This window comes from Solea senegalensis, linkage group LG14 (genome assembly GCF_019176455.1).
Source record: "Solea senegalensis isolate Sse05_10M linkage group LG14, IFAPA_SoseM_1, whole genome shotgun sequence".
Taxonomy (NCBI): domain Eukaryota; kingdom Metazoa; phylum Chordata; class Actinopteri; order Pleuronectiformes; family Soleidae; genus Solea; species Solea senegalensis.
Window position 1 is genome coordinate 15,531,727 of NC_058034.1, and position 19,240 is coordinate 15,550,966.

Here is a 19,240-nt window from a genome sequence, read left to right on the forward strand (position 1 = left end):
CTTTACTCCACATAAAGAAATCATTGAAAGTGCATCATTTTGGTTTGTGGACAAAAACAAGACATTTGAGAACATAATTTCCAGGATTGACAAACACTGATCAACATTTTCTGAAATTTTATGGACCAAGCGATTACTTGATTGAGGAAATAATCGACAGATTAATCGATTATGAAAATAATAGTCACAAGGTCACAATCGTGATTAAATGTTAAAAAGGCTTGCCTTATACATTGTAGGTATTTCTAATTCCAGTGTCAGATATGTACAAATATATATATATATATATGTATACATACATACATACAGACACACATATGTCATTATTACTAGTCACAATTCGAGTTATGTACAACTTTATTCTATCTGAAACTATTTAATGACAATGGAGATATCTTGAACTTGAATTGTTGAATTGAATTAGAGATATCTACAATTCATACTAAACTGATGACTAGTCAAAATGACGTCACAGATATATATGTAGTGATTTCAGATAGTCAAACTTAGTGATTAAATATTGAAAAGGCTCGTCATAGCTGCTGCTGCCTGCTGTAAATATCATCTGGCGTTTCGGGGGCGTGGCTGCAGACTGGCTGCTCATGTTCAGGAAGAAACCAAGTAGCCACGGTTCTCGCCGTTTTTCTGCATCTTTGGCTCATTTGGTTTGCTAAGATGTCACTGTCCCGCAAATGTCTCTTCCCTGGATGCAAAAATACACAGAGGAGCTCTGCCACGTTATTTAAAATACCCAAAGAGGAGGAAATGAAGGGTAAGTGGTTAGATTTTGTGAGGAGCCATGTTGACGGAGAGCTGCGGATCACTACCAACACTCGACTCTGCAGTGACCACTTCACACCAGACTGCTTCGACAACTTCCAACGGAGGCAGCTGGGATTCACGGACAGTCCGTTATTACTGTTGCCCGGGGCGGTGCCGACTATCTCCCTACCTTCACATCATCCTTCCGGTCCCGACAGTCACCCCCATGTCTCACCGACATCATGTCCGCCATTGCCTGTAAGTTTCCTTGCCTGCTTGGGCCACAGGCTCCGGTCAGCATCAGGGGAACACAAGGAGACTCAGTGAACGTGCTAATTTCTTTCATAATAATAAAATAAAAAAAATAAATAAATAAAAATACTCCAACCATATAGAGATGCATCGGATAATAAGGGCAATATATAATAACAGTAGTGAAAGCAAACAAAGAAAAAAAGATAAATAAATCAAATTTGTTTAATATTTATTTCAAAGTTGCATGTAATGCAAACGTTTGCCAGCAAATCTTACAGATAAATGTATTGTTGGTACTACACAAGATAAGAAGACTAAAAAATAAAATACAGGCTAAATGTCATGCTAAGGGTTAATGCATGACATAAAAATAATATAAAATGACTAATTCACCGCTGAAATGTTAATGTTTATTAAAAGTGGGTCATCTAGATAGTAGAAATGTGAAATAATATTTGAAGCAAGTGTCTTCTTGGCCGAGAAAGTAAAAATGTATGTATGGCTGATGTAGATGAACGACATCTGCGCTCGCTGCCCAAGCAAGCCCATTCCTGATACAGCCATAGGCCACACCCACTGCTTCCCGAATGTAGTCGGAGCACAAGCCATGTAAACATTCACATTCCCGTGACGAATTCAACTTGTAAACTACTCGCGTTTTCTAACGATATGGTGCTAACTTGCATTGTAATGGGATGTAAATCTCGACAAACGAAAGGAACAACTGTAAGTTTCCACCATTTACCAGTTAGAGAGCCGGAGCGGTGCAAACAGTGGCTGCGGGCTATAAACCACCCGAAGTTTGGAGAGGACACTGACAGGGGGAAACTGCAAACCCCGAGGATTTGCAGTCGCCATTTCAAGCAGGAAGACTTCGAACCAAATATCTTTGGAGTGAGAAAAAACACTCTGACAGAAACCGCAATTCCGTCTGTATTCACCATCGACATTGTCCCAGATGAACAGCGCGGGTCATCTAAGCGCATGCGCCCAGAGGTGACTGACGAAAACTCGTCTCTGACTACATGTTATACAGTTTGACATGTTGTCGGCAGTAAAGCAGCACATTTATCATAACGCATCTAGTTGAAGTAACGTTTGATGGTCAAATACATACAAGTTTTATCCAAGTTAGCCTTTAGCAAAGTGTTTGTGTTCACTGCACTTCGCAGAGGACTGCTTCTTAGAGGGGACATGTTATGCAAAATCAACTTTTTAACCATTCAATACTTATATTTGGGACTATGGAGGCCCTGCCAGTCGCCAAAGTGTGGAAAAAGAATACTCAGTCCTTTTTTCGTGGTCCCCCTTAGTGTAAGTATCGGAGATAAAACACTCGATGTTAAATTCCCTGCGCTTATGACGGCAGCAGGCGCATTTCACCGCGAATGTTACCACCCACCAACAACTTTACTTCGAGAGCTCCACCTTAGCTCCACGTTGTCCCTATAAAATGCAAGAGTGCAGGCGAGGGAGGAAAACCAGTATCATGTCAACGCGGAGGGACAAGTTTGCTGTTCGTGGCTGCACAGCGGATCACACTGTTTTACACAAACTTCCAGCCTCAGGGGACGTGCGTGTCCAGTGGGTACATTTTATGTATGAAGCTGATGTGCCGGATAAAGTCAGCAAACGTGTGTTTGTGTGTTCGCACCACTTCGCCTCGGACTGCTTTGTGAACCTTGGTCAGTACAATTCTGGACTGAGCAGAAGATTGAAGCTGAAAAGGGGATCAGTACCAACTCTCCGTGGAGAGACCGCAGTGGAGCAAACTGTAAGTACTCTTTGGGAAACGTATGCTTTGTATGTCATTGTTCGTGTAACGCTAGCACATGTTAACTGCTATCAGCTAACACAGCACCAGAGACGTGACGTGTTGGCTCCTGCCTGCTGCTATTTTATTAGAGACTCATTGAAAGTCTATGCCGTGCCAGTGCAGGAGGTTGACTTGGTGACTGTGGTGTGTTGTTGTGGCCGGGGAAATACGCTCTAAGTTCGTATACTTTTCAAGTTTCATGTTTGTGTGCTGCGCTGCTTGCACGAGCAGACACGTAGCCTCCGAGCTAACAAACAGTAGGGACAAACCACGCTACTTTATGAGGTAGCTGGTCGGCACAAAGCCCTTTTAATGCATTGTCCGTAGCTTCCTCTTATTCAGGGTCGGACTTGGGTTCAAACATATATGGTTGAACCGCAATGTTTCTCCCACGGCCCACGTTCGACTGTTGTCATGGTAGCGTGAGCATGCTGGCGTCGACACCCCCCCTGGAAGAAGTGGGAGTGTTTTTACCTGTGTCTCATTTGCATATTTGGCAGGGTTATTGAACTGCTATGGTGCTTTATCCTTATGGTATTTTGACCAAACTATTTTAAAGGTCCCATATTATATCCTATTTCTCCAAGTTAAACTAGTTCCCTGGTGACCTAATGTATATGTCTGTGACATGCTTTGGTCAAAATACCATAAGGATGAAGCACAATAGCAGTTCAATAACCCTGCCAAAACAGCCCTTTTCAGAACGCTCAGGCAAACACACCCACTTCTTCCAGGGGGTGTGTTGACACCGGCATGCCCACACTACCATAACAGTTGAACGTGGACCACGGGAGGAACATGGCTGATGGAGTAAACTTTGTGGTTCAACCATATATGTTTGAACCTGAGTCCGACCCTGAACAAGAGAAACCCGTGGAAGAAGTTGTAGTATGTAAACTGCAACAGGACGTGTCAGAATGGTCAATTATGAGCTCTATTTGACCTTTTCCTAAAAATGTTTGTGTAACTCACCGCTTGTAAAACTCTAGATTTGTTTCAGTAACTACCATGCTACTCCGTGTTCTCCACAGCAGTGGGAATGTATTAGCACAGTTTTTTATTATTAATCTTCTGGTCAGTCCAGAATTGTACTGATCAAGGTTCACAAAACAGTCTGATGCGAAGTGGTGCGAACACACATTTGCTGACTTTATCCAGCACATTTTCTTCATACATAAAATGACACGCAAATCCTGAGGCTGGAAGTTTGTGTAAAACACTGCAGCCACGAACAGCACACTTGTCTCTCCGTGTTGACATAATACCACTCTTCCTTCCGCGCCTGCACTCTCTCATTTTATAGGGACATGGTGGAGCTAAGGTGGAGCTCTCGAAGTAAACTTCCTGATGGGGTGGCAACATTCACGGTGAAATGCGCATTGTGACGACATAATGTGCATTTCACTGCGAATGTTGCCACCCAACCAGGAAGTTGACTTGGGAACTCAACATCGCGTGTTTTATCTCCTATACTTAAACTAAGGGGGCCCACGAAAACACGACTGAGTCTTCGTTTTTCACACTTTGGCAAATGGTAGGGCCTCCAGAGTCCCAAAATGTAAGTATTAAAATGATTAAAAAGTTGATTTTGCATAATATTTCTCCTTTAACTTGGAGAAATAGGGTATAATATGGGACCACAGTCCCATATTATACGCAGTGAAAATGCACTGGGTGAGGCAGAAAGTACTGTGCCGCACTGATAGGGGGCAATGCTGAGCCCCAATGGGTAAGAGGTGCACGTCGCATGCTCCCGTACACAGAGGGCAGGGGTGTGTAATATTACAGCAATTTAAAATTTGTTTGCCAAAATGGAAGCTTACATCTCAAAAATAAAGGGGTTTTATAAACTGGATTTTCAGTGGACACGGGAGGTATAAGGGCGAGGAAGACCAACTCCGGAGCTGAAAGATCTTCTTGGAGATTGTGGGAGAAAGGTAACTAGCTCTATCGTATTGTTTAACATTATGGAATTGTTTAAATCATAATTAAAACCTTTCAAAATATCCACGTTTCAATTAAGGTCAAAATTACAAATGAAATCTAAGCTTCTATTTTGGGTTCATATATAGACTAAAGAGGAGTCTGCGCCTCACTGCAATAAAATATAAAAACACTGCTGTTGACATGGACAGCCAGGTTTGGGGAGTTAATGTCCTTAAAAGAATAGCTATCCTGTTAGGCTCAAAGAGGCAGTAATTCTCATGCACAATAAATATTTACAGTACAAGTACATATCCCACACGCATTTGTCTTTGCAACAAGCTGGTGATTAAAGACAATGTCCACATTATTGTTAGGTTATGGCAGCAAATGCAGGTTTATGTTTCTGACTGAAGATACAATGTTGGATACAGCGTGTTCAGTGGATAGCAAAAATAAAGGAATCGCATTAACTGTTCGGATACTTTTGGAGACTGAAATAGTTCTCTTTTCTCTTAAAGCAATCTCAACCACCAACAAGAGAGACACTAAGCCAGCCTCGCAGCATCCAGAAAGCCACCTGCGAAGTTGGATGTCAGACGGACCGCATCCCAGGGAAAAGATCCGTGGCCACACAGCTGTCTAAGTTGACATTAACCAACTATAGAAGTGCAGGTACGCTGAGGTCACATTCTTACTTTGTCCGTATAAATGTTGGTGTTGAGATTCTATGAATGCACCCTTTACATGGGCAATTCTGGCAATGACACATGCCAATATTTTTAATATATATTTTTTGAATGGGATAAAGGCTACACGCTATTTTCTTAGTAACCTACTACTGTTCTACATACATTTCAGATGTGGCAGACCCATAGCAATGCTCACTGATCTCAAAGTGGGAAAAAGAATATTGTTTCAGACCTCAAGAACAATCCCATCTAATACAACCCATATTTTCCAGGATGCCAAGCCAATGTGGCCACAAGGAGTATTGCTGTGGGCAATATCATAACTCCGTCTCCTTCACTGTCTTCAACTTCCGTAAAGCGGAAAGCAGTATCTGATGTACCTGATGACCGACCAGCAAAGCATCCTCTCTTGGAATTGCCATCTTTTCCAGAATCTGTAACCACTACCATCTTAGTAGATCCTGATGACCCCACACAACTCCCCAGTATGTCTGAATTGGAGAAGACTGCCAGTGAACAGTACGTTAACCTGGTTTCTTACAGATCCTTCTTGATGGCACATAATAGGAATGTGATGCATGAATATGCAGATGTGACAATTATGGCTGTCACTTTACTTGAAATGTAAAGGGGGGCTGAAATTACATATTTGTGTCTAACCCCAACTTTCTTGAGCAGTTTTTCATTTTATCCAGCAGAGGCCACTGTAAGCACATCTTGACCTCTTACATGCCATCTGACATATCAGTAAAGTAGTGATAATAGTAAAAATTCAACAATAACAGAGTTGCTGCTTCCTTTGATAAGTGAACATGAGACTGAAGGAGGCAACCATCAACCCAGTGTGTCTGTCTAAATATAATCAAAATATAATCATGTCGTGCCCTTGTTGTTCAAACCAGACTTTTGTGGAATGGTGACAAACCTAGTGAGGATCCTGTTGTGTTATTTTCCATGAAGTTACTTTTAACTGTGGTTTATTCTGTGGTCAACAGAGCACCAACCAAGCCACCGCAAGACATGGTGAAGTACTTGGTGTATGAAGATTGCCTGTTGGAGCTTTTTAAAAGCTGCCCCATATGCTCAAGTGTTTGCACAGTACAGTCATACACAAAAGGGACATTCATTTCTGTGACACAGAAGTGTCTCTACCCGACATGTCTATACACCAGGCAGTGGAAGAGTCAACCACTTCTGGGCAGCACTCCAGCAGGAAACCTGCACCTGTCAGCTGCCGTCGTCTACACAGGATCTTCTTTTGTTCAAACCAAAAGGGTACTTTAAAATGTATGACCTAATTCAAAAATGTGCTGTCATTGCCACACACGCTTTCATTTTGCACTTTCTATTATGTTACAGGTGCTCAATTCTATGCATCTGAGAACATTCTCCAGAAAGATGCATCAAAATCATGTGGACAACTACATTCTGCCATCCGTGCTGCATAGATGGCGTTCACATCAAACCAGTCTACTTCAAGAACTGAAACAGGGGCCAACTGTAACTCTTGGTGGTGACATTAGGGCCAACATCCCAGGCCGTTGCTCAAAGTATGGCTCATACTCCATGATGGATCTGAACTCAAACAAAGTTGTTGATATCCAACTCGTACAGGTAAATGGACTGTAGAATGTTTTATGGTATTAATGACAGGTGAGAAAAATAAACAGCTTGACAAGGTTTATAATACACAGTACATGTTACTATTCAGTTTGAATGTTTTAGGGTCGACACTAAAAAGAAATATTATTTATTTTTACGATCCACAGAGCAATGAAGTGGGAAGCAGTGTCCACATGGAAAAGGAAGGGCTGATCCGGAGTCTGGAATTACTTGAAAGATCTGGTGTGAATGTGACTTCACTGGTGACGGACAGACGCACTTGGGTTGAACAATTAATCCAGGAGCAGAAACCAGACATTGACCACTTTTATGACGTGTGGCGTTTATGTAAAGGTAGGTCAATTTAGAAAATAGATGAAATGTAACACAACAAACCCTATACTGCAGATAGAAAAATCTTATGAGTTTTAATTTCTCTCAGCCATAAGCAAGAAGGTGGATGCCATTTCCAAGGAGAAAGACTGCCACATGGTCAAATCATGGCAAAAGAGCATTGAGAATCATCTCTATTGGTCAGCATCCAGTTCATCCAGTGAAGAGGAAACTGTGGCAAAGTGGACATCTCTACTCAACCACATGCAGAATGTGCACATTCACAAAAATCCACTCTTCCCTAAGTGTCTCCACCCACCTTCCACTCACAAAAGGAAGTGGCTGAAGCCTGGTATGCCTCTAATTAAGACAATATGCAATTTACACATAATTATGTAATACACCTATGACTACAGTGCATTCATCAACAAGTATGTGTTGTTTTTTTGTTCCTCTTTAGCAACAAAGCCTACCTACAAGCTGAAGAAGGTGCTGATGAACAAGCATGTTCTTAGCTGTGTGAAAAGGCTGAGCCCTCTCTACCAAACTCCTGTCTTAAAGGGGTTCCGCAGCATGATTCCAAGATTCGCACCAAAAAGTGTGGCCTTCTCATACTTAGAAATGCTCTGCAGGTAAATTGTACAGCAACTGTGTTTTCAATATGATGCAGTTATGAGGACTTTGAACTAATGATTTTCATGTAATCCCATACAAATCCTTCTTATTTTAGGCTTTACCTTGCTGCATTGCATTTCAACGAAAATTCAATTCTAACCCAAGCAAATACTGCAGCTGGAGAGGACATGGTTCAGGACAAGGACAAGAAAAAAGATCATGCGTCCACAGGTGAGTTTATTCTCAACTTCCATCTCTTTAACACCATATGCCTAATTTCACATACATTTAGCCAGCCAATAGACCACCAGCAATAAGCTACACTTGTTAAAGTGACAAAATCACTGAAGTTGTAAATACACAATTACTAATGTTGAGCCTTAGTAAAGTTGAATTTGACTGAATAAATGTTTCTTACTTGTTTTCAGAATATGTTGCAGAGCTCATGAACCTCCTTTTTAACGAGGTCATACACAACCCTGTACCATTTGTGGCTGAGCTGAAAGAAGTGGCTTTCCCTGGATTACTGTGCTCACAGTTTGTGCAATCTGAGACGACAGAGGCTGTTGCAGGCCACGTGTCGACTTTCGGCTGCTCAGATGATGACTTGACGCCCACCTAAACCCACAATCCTTTTCCTCAACAGCAGCTGTCCACCAACATGTAAGTCACTAATGAAACCATGCCAACTGGCATGGCCCTTAATCTGTTCTTAACCAAGGCTACAAATGTACCTTCTTCACTATATTAGCAGCGTGTGGTGTGCATTTACTCTTACCATTAATTTGGAACGATACTTCTTTCATTTCAGGCCTGTGTGTATTTGTGGCATGTTTTTCCTGTCTTTTCTCTCCTCCTGGCTCAGTCCCGCTCTCGCGTGTGTGTGTGTGTGTGTGTGTGTGTGTGAGCGCGTTACTCGGGCGGTTAAATGCTTCTCAAAACACAAGATGGACTAAACTTCGTATAAAAATCAGGCTGAAATGTGAAATATGTGAACGTTCGTCACCTGTCCTCTGCTGCTGTAGAGAAACTGTCTTTTAATGCAAACATCGCTTTGGTTTGACTCTGACACTGTCAGTTAAAATCCTCATTTTGGCTCTACACAACACGGATAATAGTTAAGGTTTCGTGTGCAAGTAAATAAAAATGTCAACCTCCGTATCACTCCTTATAATCTAACCAATTGGCATTAACAGAATATTTCAGAATGGAAATTATAAACACTTACATTATACTACCCTTTTCTGAACCTTACACTAATACGAAGGCAAAAAAAACAAAAAAAAGGTGTGCAACATTGGTCATGACGACATCCTAATCTGGTCTTTAGTCCTGTGTTTGTCTTTTTTATGTCTGTCTACATTTCACTCCTGTATTTTACCTGGTGCAGATGTCGGTGTCTTTCCTCCAACTTATCGTTCATCCTGTCATCCTGAGTTCCCTGCCTCAGCCTAGAGGTGGGCTAGAGATTAGAGCCTCAGCACCTTCCTTTAAAAAAGAAGTTATGACACAAAACAGTTCTTAATGAATGATATGTAATCATGTAAATAGCAAATACCCTAAATGTACATACTGACCTGGACTGAACAGGGGCTTTACAGGCTTTAAAGGCTCTGAACTTGCCATCTTTATCAAGAGAGACAACTGGATCATAATCTCATGTGTGGTGCTCCATATTGGTGTATTCCATTCATCAGGAAACATCTGTAGGCAATGAAGCAAGCATGCCTGAATGACAATACAACCACAAAACTGTTCTGCACATGGCCTTCACATTAATCCAATACGATTTGACACTGTGCAGCTTTCTACAAAACTAGCTATTAATTAATTCACTGGTTTCTTTATAGAGCACTGAAATAAAGTTGGATTCACTTTCATTGATGAAAAAAAACAATTTCCCCCCATTTTCTATTTGCATTTTCTTACAGAGCAGGAACCCAAAAGATGACAGACGGATGACAGTTGGAGTGATCAACATGCAGTCCACCTCAAACAATTCTGTCTGAATGGAAGAACCAGGACATGGATCTTTTTCACATTCGTTTAATATTCATTCAAGTGAACCAAGTGGCTCCTTGGGTGTGGAGAACTCTCCCCCCAAATATTTTAACTTGTTTAATATTTAAATAATGTTTAGTGTTGAAATAAAAACAATTAACTTCATTGGTTTTATTTTGTAGTAAAAGATTGCTCATTTAGTGCACATTTGCACATCTGTTCTAAGTTTGTTAGAGTCATTAAACTGGTTTACTTCAAGTTCAGAATCACCACACAAATTGGTACAAGACCACCTGTGATTTTACTAAAAGAGTGACACTGGTTTGGTGTAAATAACTATAGTTAATGCAACTCATAGTGTTACATTTGTATAAATAATGGGCAAGTACCAGGCACTCTGTGGGGTGGGGGGGTGGGAGATCAAATTCAGCTTGGGGCCCTGCTCTGAGGAGCCAGTGCGGACGGGCAAAAGAGGATAACCGAGGAAGAGGGATCAAAATGGTACATCTGTACACGTGACACTGTCAACTTTGGATCTTCACACATTACTATGGTGGCCGACAGGGGCAAACGCACTGCAATGCCCCAAAACACATGCAGGAGGAGAAACAAGCTGCATATTCTAAGTCTCAAAACATTTGTCCCTATTTGCCCTCAGAAACGACAATGGAAGACAACGTGTCGTCTATGTCTGGCTACATATACACAATCATATATACATATATGCAAAGAGTGATAATATCGTCTTATTTGCAAAGCTCTTTCCTTTAACTCCAGTGGCCCATGGTCTGTAAATGTTGAGGGCAGACAGGGAGAAGAGCCTCAGGCAGACAGGCTCATTGTCTGGGAAAAGTCTGGTTCTTTAATCAGACTGGTTGTATATTCATATTTAAAATTATACATGTGCTTTTAATTACAGCATTGAGTTCTACGCAACAGACATTTTCATGCTCTGTTGGCATCGTCCTCCCATTCTCCACAGGTGCACCTGCACACAGTTTAATAAACAGTGACTAGATAAACTACTTGTTTCTAAATTAAGAACAATGTAGCAGTGAAATTAAAATCAACATGATGAATATTCAGTAAACCATATACAGAGCCATCACAAGACCAACAAAGTATGTAGTAAATGAGGTCAATTTAATGTATGGTAATACACAACAAACCCTTAAACATGGGTACAAGATCATCTCCAAGCAACTATTGGACAGTTATGCGATCAACAGACTGTTTGAGTGCCATGCTCCTTTCATCATCTGCACATTGTCACATTGTGCATCAAAGGAATTTAAAACTTATACTTGCCTTTATTGGTCGGAGACGGACTTTGTTGAGAGTCAAGCTCCTTTCATCATTATATTGTCACATTGTGCATCAAAGGAAACTGTGATGCCTTTATCAGTCTGTCCCATAACACAGAAGATATAGAGGTAGATTCTTGAGAGTGCCCCCAAAGTCAGGCCCTGGCATCTGTATACAGGAGCATTTCAAGGATAAGGAAAATAACTTTGAACTGGCATTAAGAACTTTGTGGACTGGGGAGGGCAGCATTACACCTCCGAGTGCACAGCCTGCCAGAAATTGTTCAAAGAAGAGGAACACGCATCAATATCGAAAAAGTCAGTGGAAAAAAAAGCATTGCAACATTGGAGACCATGAAAACCTGTAAGTTGACTTGAAAGTGCCGAGAAAGCTTTTGCCTCCGGAGCTTGGGTTTCTCCAAGATTTATGGAATTAAAACAATACTTCATGAATTAAAAAAATATATTTTTTAGACAAGACCAGCTAAAAATACAGTGTGAATGCTGAGTATTCAGTCAGCCTTCACACAACTTTTTCCCTACACTGAAGACACACAAGGCAAAATTAATGTCTATATTAATTTTAATTTTGAACTCAGGGTTTACCAGACTGAGTGATTGAAACATCAGTATCCAAGGTTGATCTGATGAGATTAGCAATGGCTTCATTGTTGGAGGCAGATCATCTACTGTGGCGCCTCTAAAGGGAGAAGCTGAAATACATTTGATGAACTGTGATGAAATTTGATTAAAATTTACTTTCCATGAAGATTTTACACTTTCTGAAAACAGTTTTATTGAAAACATTTTGTAATTTCTAATGATTTCTAACAAAACTCCCTGCAGCAGTAGAGCCCAGCCTGTGGACGTCACAGGCCAATGCAGAGGTGAAACTGAGGATGGGCGACTCAGGCTTGGCTGCTTCGACTCCACTGACTGTCCACCATATGTTCACCTCATCCGTCCAGCGCTTTGGCGACTACAAAGCTTTGGGCTGGAAGGAGGGTGAGCAACGAAAGAGCCTCAACTACAGAGAATACTACCAGAACTGCCGCACTGTTGCCAAGGGCTTCCTGAAGGTTTTTTTTTTAACTAATCACTCACTCATCTCCTACCACTTTATCATGCACATGACAGTCGCAGGGGGGGTGGGGCTCACTGTTATAGGGTACACCCTGGACAGGTCGTCAGTGCATCACAGGGCCACATGGAGACAAACAACCATCCACAAATTGTTTTGTGCATCCACAAATTGTGTCCAATTTGTGGATGCACAAAACAGAGTGTCCAATTTACATGTTTTGAACTGAGGGAGGAAACTGGAGAAAACCCACACACTCCTCACAGAAAGGCCCTAGTTCCGACCAGGACACAAACCCGTGCAAGCCTTCTTGCTGCAAAGACAAGAGTGCCAACTAAAGTGTGTTTATCTTTTTACAGCTTGGTTTGGAGCGCTTCCATGGTGTTGGCATCCTGGGCTTCAACTCACCGGAGTGGTTCATGGCTGATATTGGAGCCATTTTTGCAGGGTGAGCCAGTTTCACCTTCACATCTGAGTGTATGCAATTGTCAATCATGAGCTTTCAGTGTGTGTGTGTGTGTTTGTTTACATGTCAGGCTGAGGCAAACAACAATGTGAAATGAGTCTCAGGTGTCATCCACTCCTGAACATAGCGTTGTCACTTTAAGATCTCTTGACCGATTACAGCACTGCTGTTTTCCCATCATCACCAGAAAGAATGACCAATGATGTTTTAAACACTACTTAATCATTTATTGGTGGTTCTGGATAAACTCTTGGGCAGGAGTTATTTCATGGTTATTTTCATAAGCCAAATATACAACTGTCACATCGGTAAAATCAGTTGGTTTGAGCTTCATCTAGCTCTATCTAATCTCTATCTAATTGAACTAACTAACTTTGACTCCATTATCTGTTGCAGTGGATTTGCTGTAGGCATCTATACCACCAACTCTCCTGAGGCCTGCCAGTATGTAGCAGAAAACTGTATGGCCAACATTATAGTGGTGGAGAACCACAAACAGCTGCAGAAAATCCTCCAGGTGAGACCAGCAGAAGTTATTGGAAACGAAATTCTGTCGAAAACTGTGAATTGACAATGCACGCAACTGACCAATGGCACCGTAAATAACCGCAGGAAGTGATACAATCCAGGTCCCATCTTACATATATCAGTTGCAACTTGGGATCATTAAAAGTTAGCTTTAAGGTCTGGTGTGTAAGAATTGGTGACATCTACAGATAGTAAAAAAAAGACTCCTGACAAGTCATCTTGTTGTTTCCCCTGTAGTATATGTTCTAATATTGTTTTCCATATGTTCACAGGTTGAAGACAAGCTTCCACACTTGAAAGCCATTATCCAGTACAAAGATACACTTAAAGAGAAGAGACCAAATCTGTACACAGTAAGTAAACTATATTTATGGCAAGAAGAGAGCTGTCCAAGAAGCATCATGTAAGTGATATTCTTTCTGTAATACAGTGGGCAGATCTCATGGAGCTGGGGCGTCATGAGCCTGACGCTCCCCTCAACATGGTCATTTCCAGCCTGAAACCAAACCAATGCTGCACACTCATCTACACCTCAGGAACCACAGGCCAGCCCAAAGGAGTCATGCTGAGCCATGACAATGTAAGGAACAAGAGTTGTCTTCTTTAAGTGTGCGTAAAAAGTATATCTACTGACTTTGTCATCCCACATTGAACTACTATTTCAATGATTAAAAAGAAATTCAGCATATTTTAAAAAAAAAAGAGAGAAAGAAATTAGGTTTCAAATCATTGAGATTTTCAACAGTTTCACGGAGAGAGCGGCGCAGCTGAGTGTGAATTGTATACATTCTTGGTTTTCTCAGATGATCCTTCCTGCAGTTACTACCACAGTTCACAGGAGTGGAAAAACGTCGCCTGTTGAACAGTTTTTCATATACCGGTCTTGTGGTATACGAAAAAGACCTGATAATATTATTTTAAAACACTGCAATGACTTTCCAAGCTTAATATTGTGGCATCTTCATCTGCCGGAGCCAGACACAAGTTTGTGGAGCATTCTACAACTTCTGACGGCAGCTTGAGAGTTTGTGCTGCAGTACACAAAGTTCACGCCAAGTTTGTGGAAGCAAGTGTCCACTGCCTTTTTGTGCATATGCACCGTATATACACGACGCCCCTTCTCTCTACCTCAGCAGTGCCTGCAGTCTCACTGTAGAAGTTTGCTCTTTTATAGGTTTTTTGCTCATATTTTTTCTCAGAAATTTAACATTGAATTTTGGCCAAATAAAAATTCTAAATAAAAAAATGCTTCTAAAAACATTTCACAAACTGGGCCTTTAGATTTGAATTTCTGTAGTTACTCTGAAAGTATCTGAATACCCGCTTGTTAACTTGGAGCCTGACTGACTTGATCAGCTCATAATTTGTCCTTGTGCAGCTATAAAGCACTGTGGTCGTTAACTGTACATAGAACTTTGTTTCTCTGTGTGGAGGAAAAAAAACATGTTCTTCAAAATGTCAAACACATGAGATCCACCATATTCCCATCCCACCATTTCTCCATTCAGCTGACATGGACTGCACTTTCCACCAGCATTCACGTAAATCTGACAGACACCACTCGGGGTCAGGAGGTGGGGGTGAGCTACCTGCCACTGAGTCACATTGCTGCTCAGATGGTAGACATCTGGATCACCATAAAGATCGGAGGAGCAACCTACTTCGCTGAGCCAGATGCCCTCAAGGTAAGACAGTATTGCAGTGTCAGACAAACCGAGTAATTAGATACATTGGCACTCTGTACTATACTGTCTTTTGCAGCTAGCCAAAATGTCCCATCTTGTGACTGAACATTTTCATCCACTTAAAAAATATTTAGTTTAAAAGCAAGGCTTAAAGACTGAATTAAAGACTTTGACTATTGCTTTCTCTGAGATAATGCATTTGAAAGGTGAAACATACTTTTAAATAAAATCTGAATAAATTACAAAGTATACAAATCATTTAAAAAGTTATGACAAAAAGAGTAGTAGTTCACAAATTGGAAAGGTTTCTTTGTATTTATTTAAAAGAATATGTTTTACCACAAAGATCTTTGCCTCAGGTTGTGGTAGTAATTTAAAACTGTTTCTATGGGAGCTGCAAACTGCATGTAGTTTGTGTATAACTATTTAAGTGGTAGTAATGGTATTTTATTTTATCTTAATTAGGGCTCTTTGGTAAACACCTTGAGGGAGGTGCATCCCACTGCCTTACTGGGTGTCCCTCGTGTCTGGGAAAAGATGCAAGAGAAGATGAAATCTGAAGGAGCAAAGTCCTCAAACCTGAAAAAGAAAGTGGTTGCATGGGCCAAAGATGTCGGTCTGCAGACTAATCTCAACAGGTTAAACCAGTATGTGCAAGTTATAAAATTACAGCTTTAATTGGATAAGGTCAAATCATTTTTTTAAGGGTGGGGAGTTCCTGTTTCTAGGTTGTTTTTTTTGTTGAAACCACCCTTAAAATTTCCAAGAAATGGGCTTGTATTCAGCTGAAAGTTAAGCAATTATTTCCATTCAAGCCCTTATTGAGTTGATCCTGATAAGGGAAATAGACGAAGTGGCTATAGTTATAGTTAAATACTTTGTCATAATGCCAATATCCAAGAGAACTAGGAGGTTGCAATGTAAACGTATTAAAGTTTAGATGACCTACCAAATCTCTAAGCCATCTGATATTTGTCTAACTGACTGAGTCTTTTCTCTTCAGAAATGTTAGCCACATACCATTCAACTATCGTATCGCCAAAAAGCTTGTGTTCAACAAGGTGCGTAAGGCTCTGGGCTTGGAACGCTGCTCAAACTGTTACACAGGCGCTGCACCCATCACCAGAGACACCCTGGAGTTCTTCCTCAGTTTGGATATTCCACTGTATGAGCTGTATGGCATGAGTGAGAGCTCTGGACCTCACACCATCTCCCTTCCTAATGCCTTCAGACTCACTAGGTACATTTTCATTCCACATAAATTTCTTAAAGACACAAAAAAACAGTATAGACAAAATTCAGTGATGATTCAGAAATGTGCTTGAAAAGGGAGAATTCTGAACACACCTTTTTGTCGTGCAGCTGTGGCATTGATCTCCCAGGGTGCAAGACAAAGCTGCACAACCCAGATGAAGAGGGAAACGGTGAGATCTGCTTCTGGGGACGCCATGTCTTCATGGGTTACCTCAACATGCCCGAGAAGACAGAGGAGGCTCTGGATGCAGAAGGCTGGCTGCACTCAGGTGACCTGGGAAAACATGACCAGAATAAGTTCCTCTACATCACTGGAAGAATTAAAGGTACTTATTCTTCATTCCCTGTGGAGTTAGGTCTCACTCAGACAGGAGTATTTGTACCAGATTTAGGAGAGACTCGTGGTTCAGCAGCAGAGATTCTAATAATTTATTAGACAATTTCCTTGTGATCTTTCAACATGTCCGTGTTTTATTCAGAGCTGATCATCACAGCAGGGGGAGAGAACATCCCTCCTGTTTCCATCGAGGATGCAGTCAAAAGTGCTCTGCCACTGATTAGCAACGCCATGTTGATTGGAGACAAGAAGAAGTTTCTGTCTATGCTGCTCACCATTAAGGTAAAGACTTATTAAATGTGGTCTGATCACATTTTAATAATTAAGGAGAGAGGAAGCATAGTTGTGGTGGAGGGAGTGTTCACATCCATTACTAAAGTAAATGTACCAATAATACATTGCAAAATTACAAATATTATCAACACTACATACTTTAGGTATAAAAAGTAGTTAAAGCCATTGTGATATGCATCTGAATTTTTGTAAACAAAAAATAACTTTCTTGACAGTTAACCATCTAAATATTAAAACTTTAACACTGTCATATTTGGGCACTTTATTCTTTTTGTGTGAATAATTTATTAGGTGTCTACAAGTGTAGTTGTATTTGAGCAGAAGCACCTCAGATTCAACTTGCTTAGTTAAACTGTACAAAATACAGTCTACAAAATTATAATGTGAAGGACTGTTGAAGAGATAAAGTTCTCTGATGAAGAATGAGATTGATTTCAGAATACAACTGCACCTTTTAGAGATCTGATCTCTCTAACTTCTGTTATGGTTGGGTGACAAAGTACAGGTCTACATCACCAGGAAATGAGCACAGGCCTGGGTTATATACACATTTGACTGCAGATACTGCCATCTAGTGTTTTTTTTGTGGCTTTCTTTTTTTATCTAGTGGGCTTTTATTGGAAAAATACAATGCCTGATTTACTACTGATTTAAGTTAAAGATAAAAGATTTCCTTTATCCAAACAAATGGCTAATTTCTTTCAAATTTGACTACTTTTTAAAAAATCTCCATTTGTGAGCATTAAATCTTTACAGCAACAATCCATCCACCTGGCAGGTGAGATATAAAGATGACGATTAAAGATGAGGATTATGCAAAGGTGTGTCTTGGACTGGTCGTAATAAAAAGCCACTCTAGAATGTGCATATAGTAAATATATCTTTTTCTTTATTTTCTGAAAAGTTTTAGGTTATATTTTGTACTTTGCATAAGTAAGAAAATGTTATTGATTAAAAAAATAAAATAAAACTAAACCTTTAATTATTTTTATCTCACCAGTGCCAGGTTAACGCAGACACAGGCGAGCCAGAGGATGAGCTGTCTTCAGAGGCTGTAGAGTTCTGCAGGAAGGCAGGCAGCAATGCCACGCGAGTTTCTGACATTGCAAGTGGCCGGGACCAGGCAGTTTATGCAGCCATCCAGGAGGGAATCACTAGAGTCAATGAGAAGGCAACCTCCAACGCTCAGCGCATCCAGAAGTGGATTGTTCTGGATCAGGACTTCTCCATCGTTGGAGGAGAGCTGGGTGAGTGGGACAGAAATTAAATTAGTAAATTTTAGTTTTTGGCTAGGTATAAAACACATTTGTTTTTTCCCCACGTGTCCTAAATCCTATTTTTGAAGTTTAAGAAAATAAAGGCTGGAATCTGCAAGTTAATGCTCAGATAGATATATTGATCAATAGTGTTATTATATAGTGTTCAACATGTATATAAATACAGTGCTGGTGATGCCAGATAACAGTCATACAACTGTATCTCTTATGATGAATGTAAATACCAAGTCTAAATGGGGCCACAGTCAAATGTCAGCACATTCAGAAAAGTTTACCCGTCATAAATGATGACATAAACGTGGCTCAAACAACAGCTTCCGTGAGGATTAGAGGCGACAAAGCTTTTTGCTTGTTTTTAACCTAAGTAAGTGCAGCAGCAGCCCTATTGCTTGACAAAGTTGGTTTAACAGCATGAATTCTTTGCTTATTCCACAGGCCCCACCATGAAGGTGAAGCGTCCAGAGGTGATGAAAATGTACAAGATGCAGATTGACAACATTTATGAGGAACTTGCGCAGTCTTCAAATCCAGACAACTTGGTGGCTACCAAATAGAGCTGCTCCTCCACCTACAGGGAGATCCAGACTGTTGGCATGAACTCATTCATCTTCAATGTCTCCCTGTGGTCATCATGTCTTGGTTTACATTTTTTGGGTGCTGTACAAAGGATTGGTGATTTGTGAAATGTGATTTTTGATGTAGTTATAATGTGATTTGAATTTTACATCATTTAAATAAACTTAGTAGTTGTACATGTGTTGGCAAACAATCACTTTTGGGCACACTGGCACTAACGGGTACAATCACTTTGTCACTTCTCGATGTAGCAATGCATTTCCTCTTACAGCTGTCAACAAGAGCCTCTTCACCAGTGATGCTGGGTTCCTTCCTTAGCTTCAGGGTGCATGCTGGTTCACTGTTACACTGTCCTGACTTGAACAGAGCCATAGTTGAAGTCATCAGTTAACACCTGAGCTTTCCCTGCCAACACATGGCAAAATGGCTGACATTCAAA

General features: G+C 40.7%; 2 protein-coding genes across 4 annotated transcripts; both read left to right on the top strand.

Annotated features, from left to right (window-relative positions):
• Nucleotides 1-586: 586 nt before the first annotated feature.
• On the top strand, nt 587-10,155 carry LOC122780949. Of its 3 annotated transcripts, none has more exons than XM_044044391.1 (11): nt 587-1,020; nt 5,278-5,431; nt 5,721-5,967; nt 6,444-6,723; nt 6,808-7,062; nt 7,218-7,404; nt 7,493-7,735; nt 7,844-8,015; nt 8,114-8,229; nt 8,427-8,661; nt 9,930-10,155. In XM_044044391.1, the coding sequence occupies exons 1-10, from the start codon at nt 676-678 to the stop codon at nt 8,618-8,620; spliced, it is 2,193 nt and encodes a 730-aa protein (XP_043900326.1). In that variant the 5' UTR covers nt 587-675; the 3' UTR covers nt 8,621-8,661; nt 9,930-10,155. The 3 variants fall into 3 exon arrangements, with proteins under 3 accessions (XP_043900326.1, XP_043900327.1, XP_043900328.1); XM_044044392.1 differs by having other exon boundaries at nt 9,935-10,155; XM_044044393.1 differs by lacking the exon at nt 587-1,020 and adding an exon at nt 2,492-2,791.
• A 474-nt stretch (nt 10,156-10,629) lies between these two features.
• Nucleotides 10,630-18,977, top strand: LOC122780429 (long-chain-fatty-acid--CoA ligase ACSBG2-like). Its single transcript, XM_044043369.1, has 12 exons — nt 10,630-12,382; nt 12,744-12,832; nt 13,247-13,367; nt 13,651-13,731; nt 13,809-13,958; nt 14,887-15,063; nt 15,529-15,710; nt 16,067-16,303; nt 16,426-16,643; nt 16,797-16,936; nt 17,949-18,195; nt 18,661-18,977. The coding sequence occupies exons 1-12, from the start codon at nt 12,203-12,205 to the stop codon at nt 18,777-18,779; spliced, it is 1,941 nt and encodes a 646-aa protein (XP_043899304.1). The 5' UTR covers nt 10,630-12,202; the 3' UTR covers nt 18,780-18,977.
• Nucleotides 18,978-19,240: the final 263 nt, after the last annotated feature.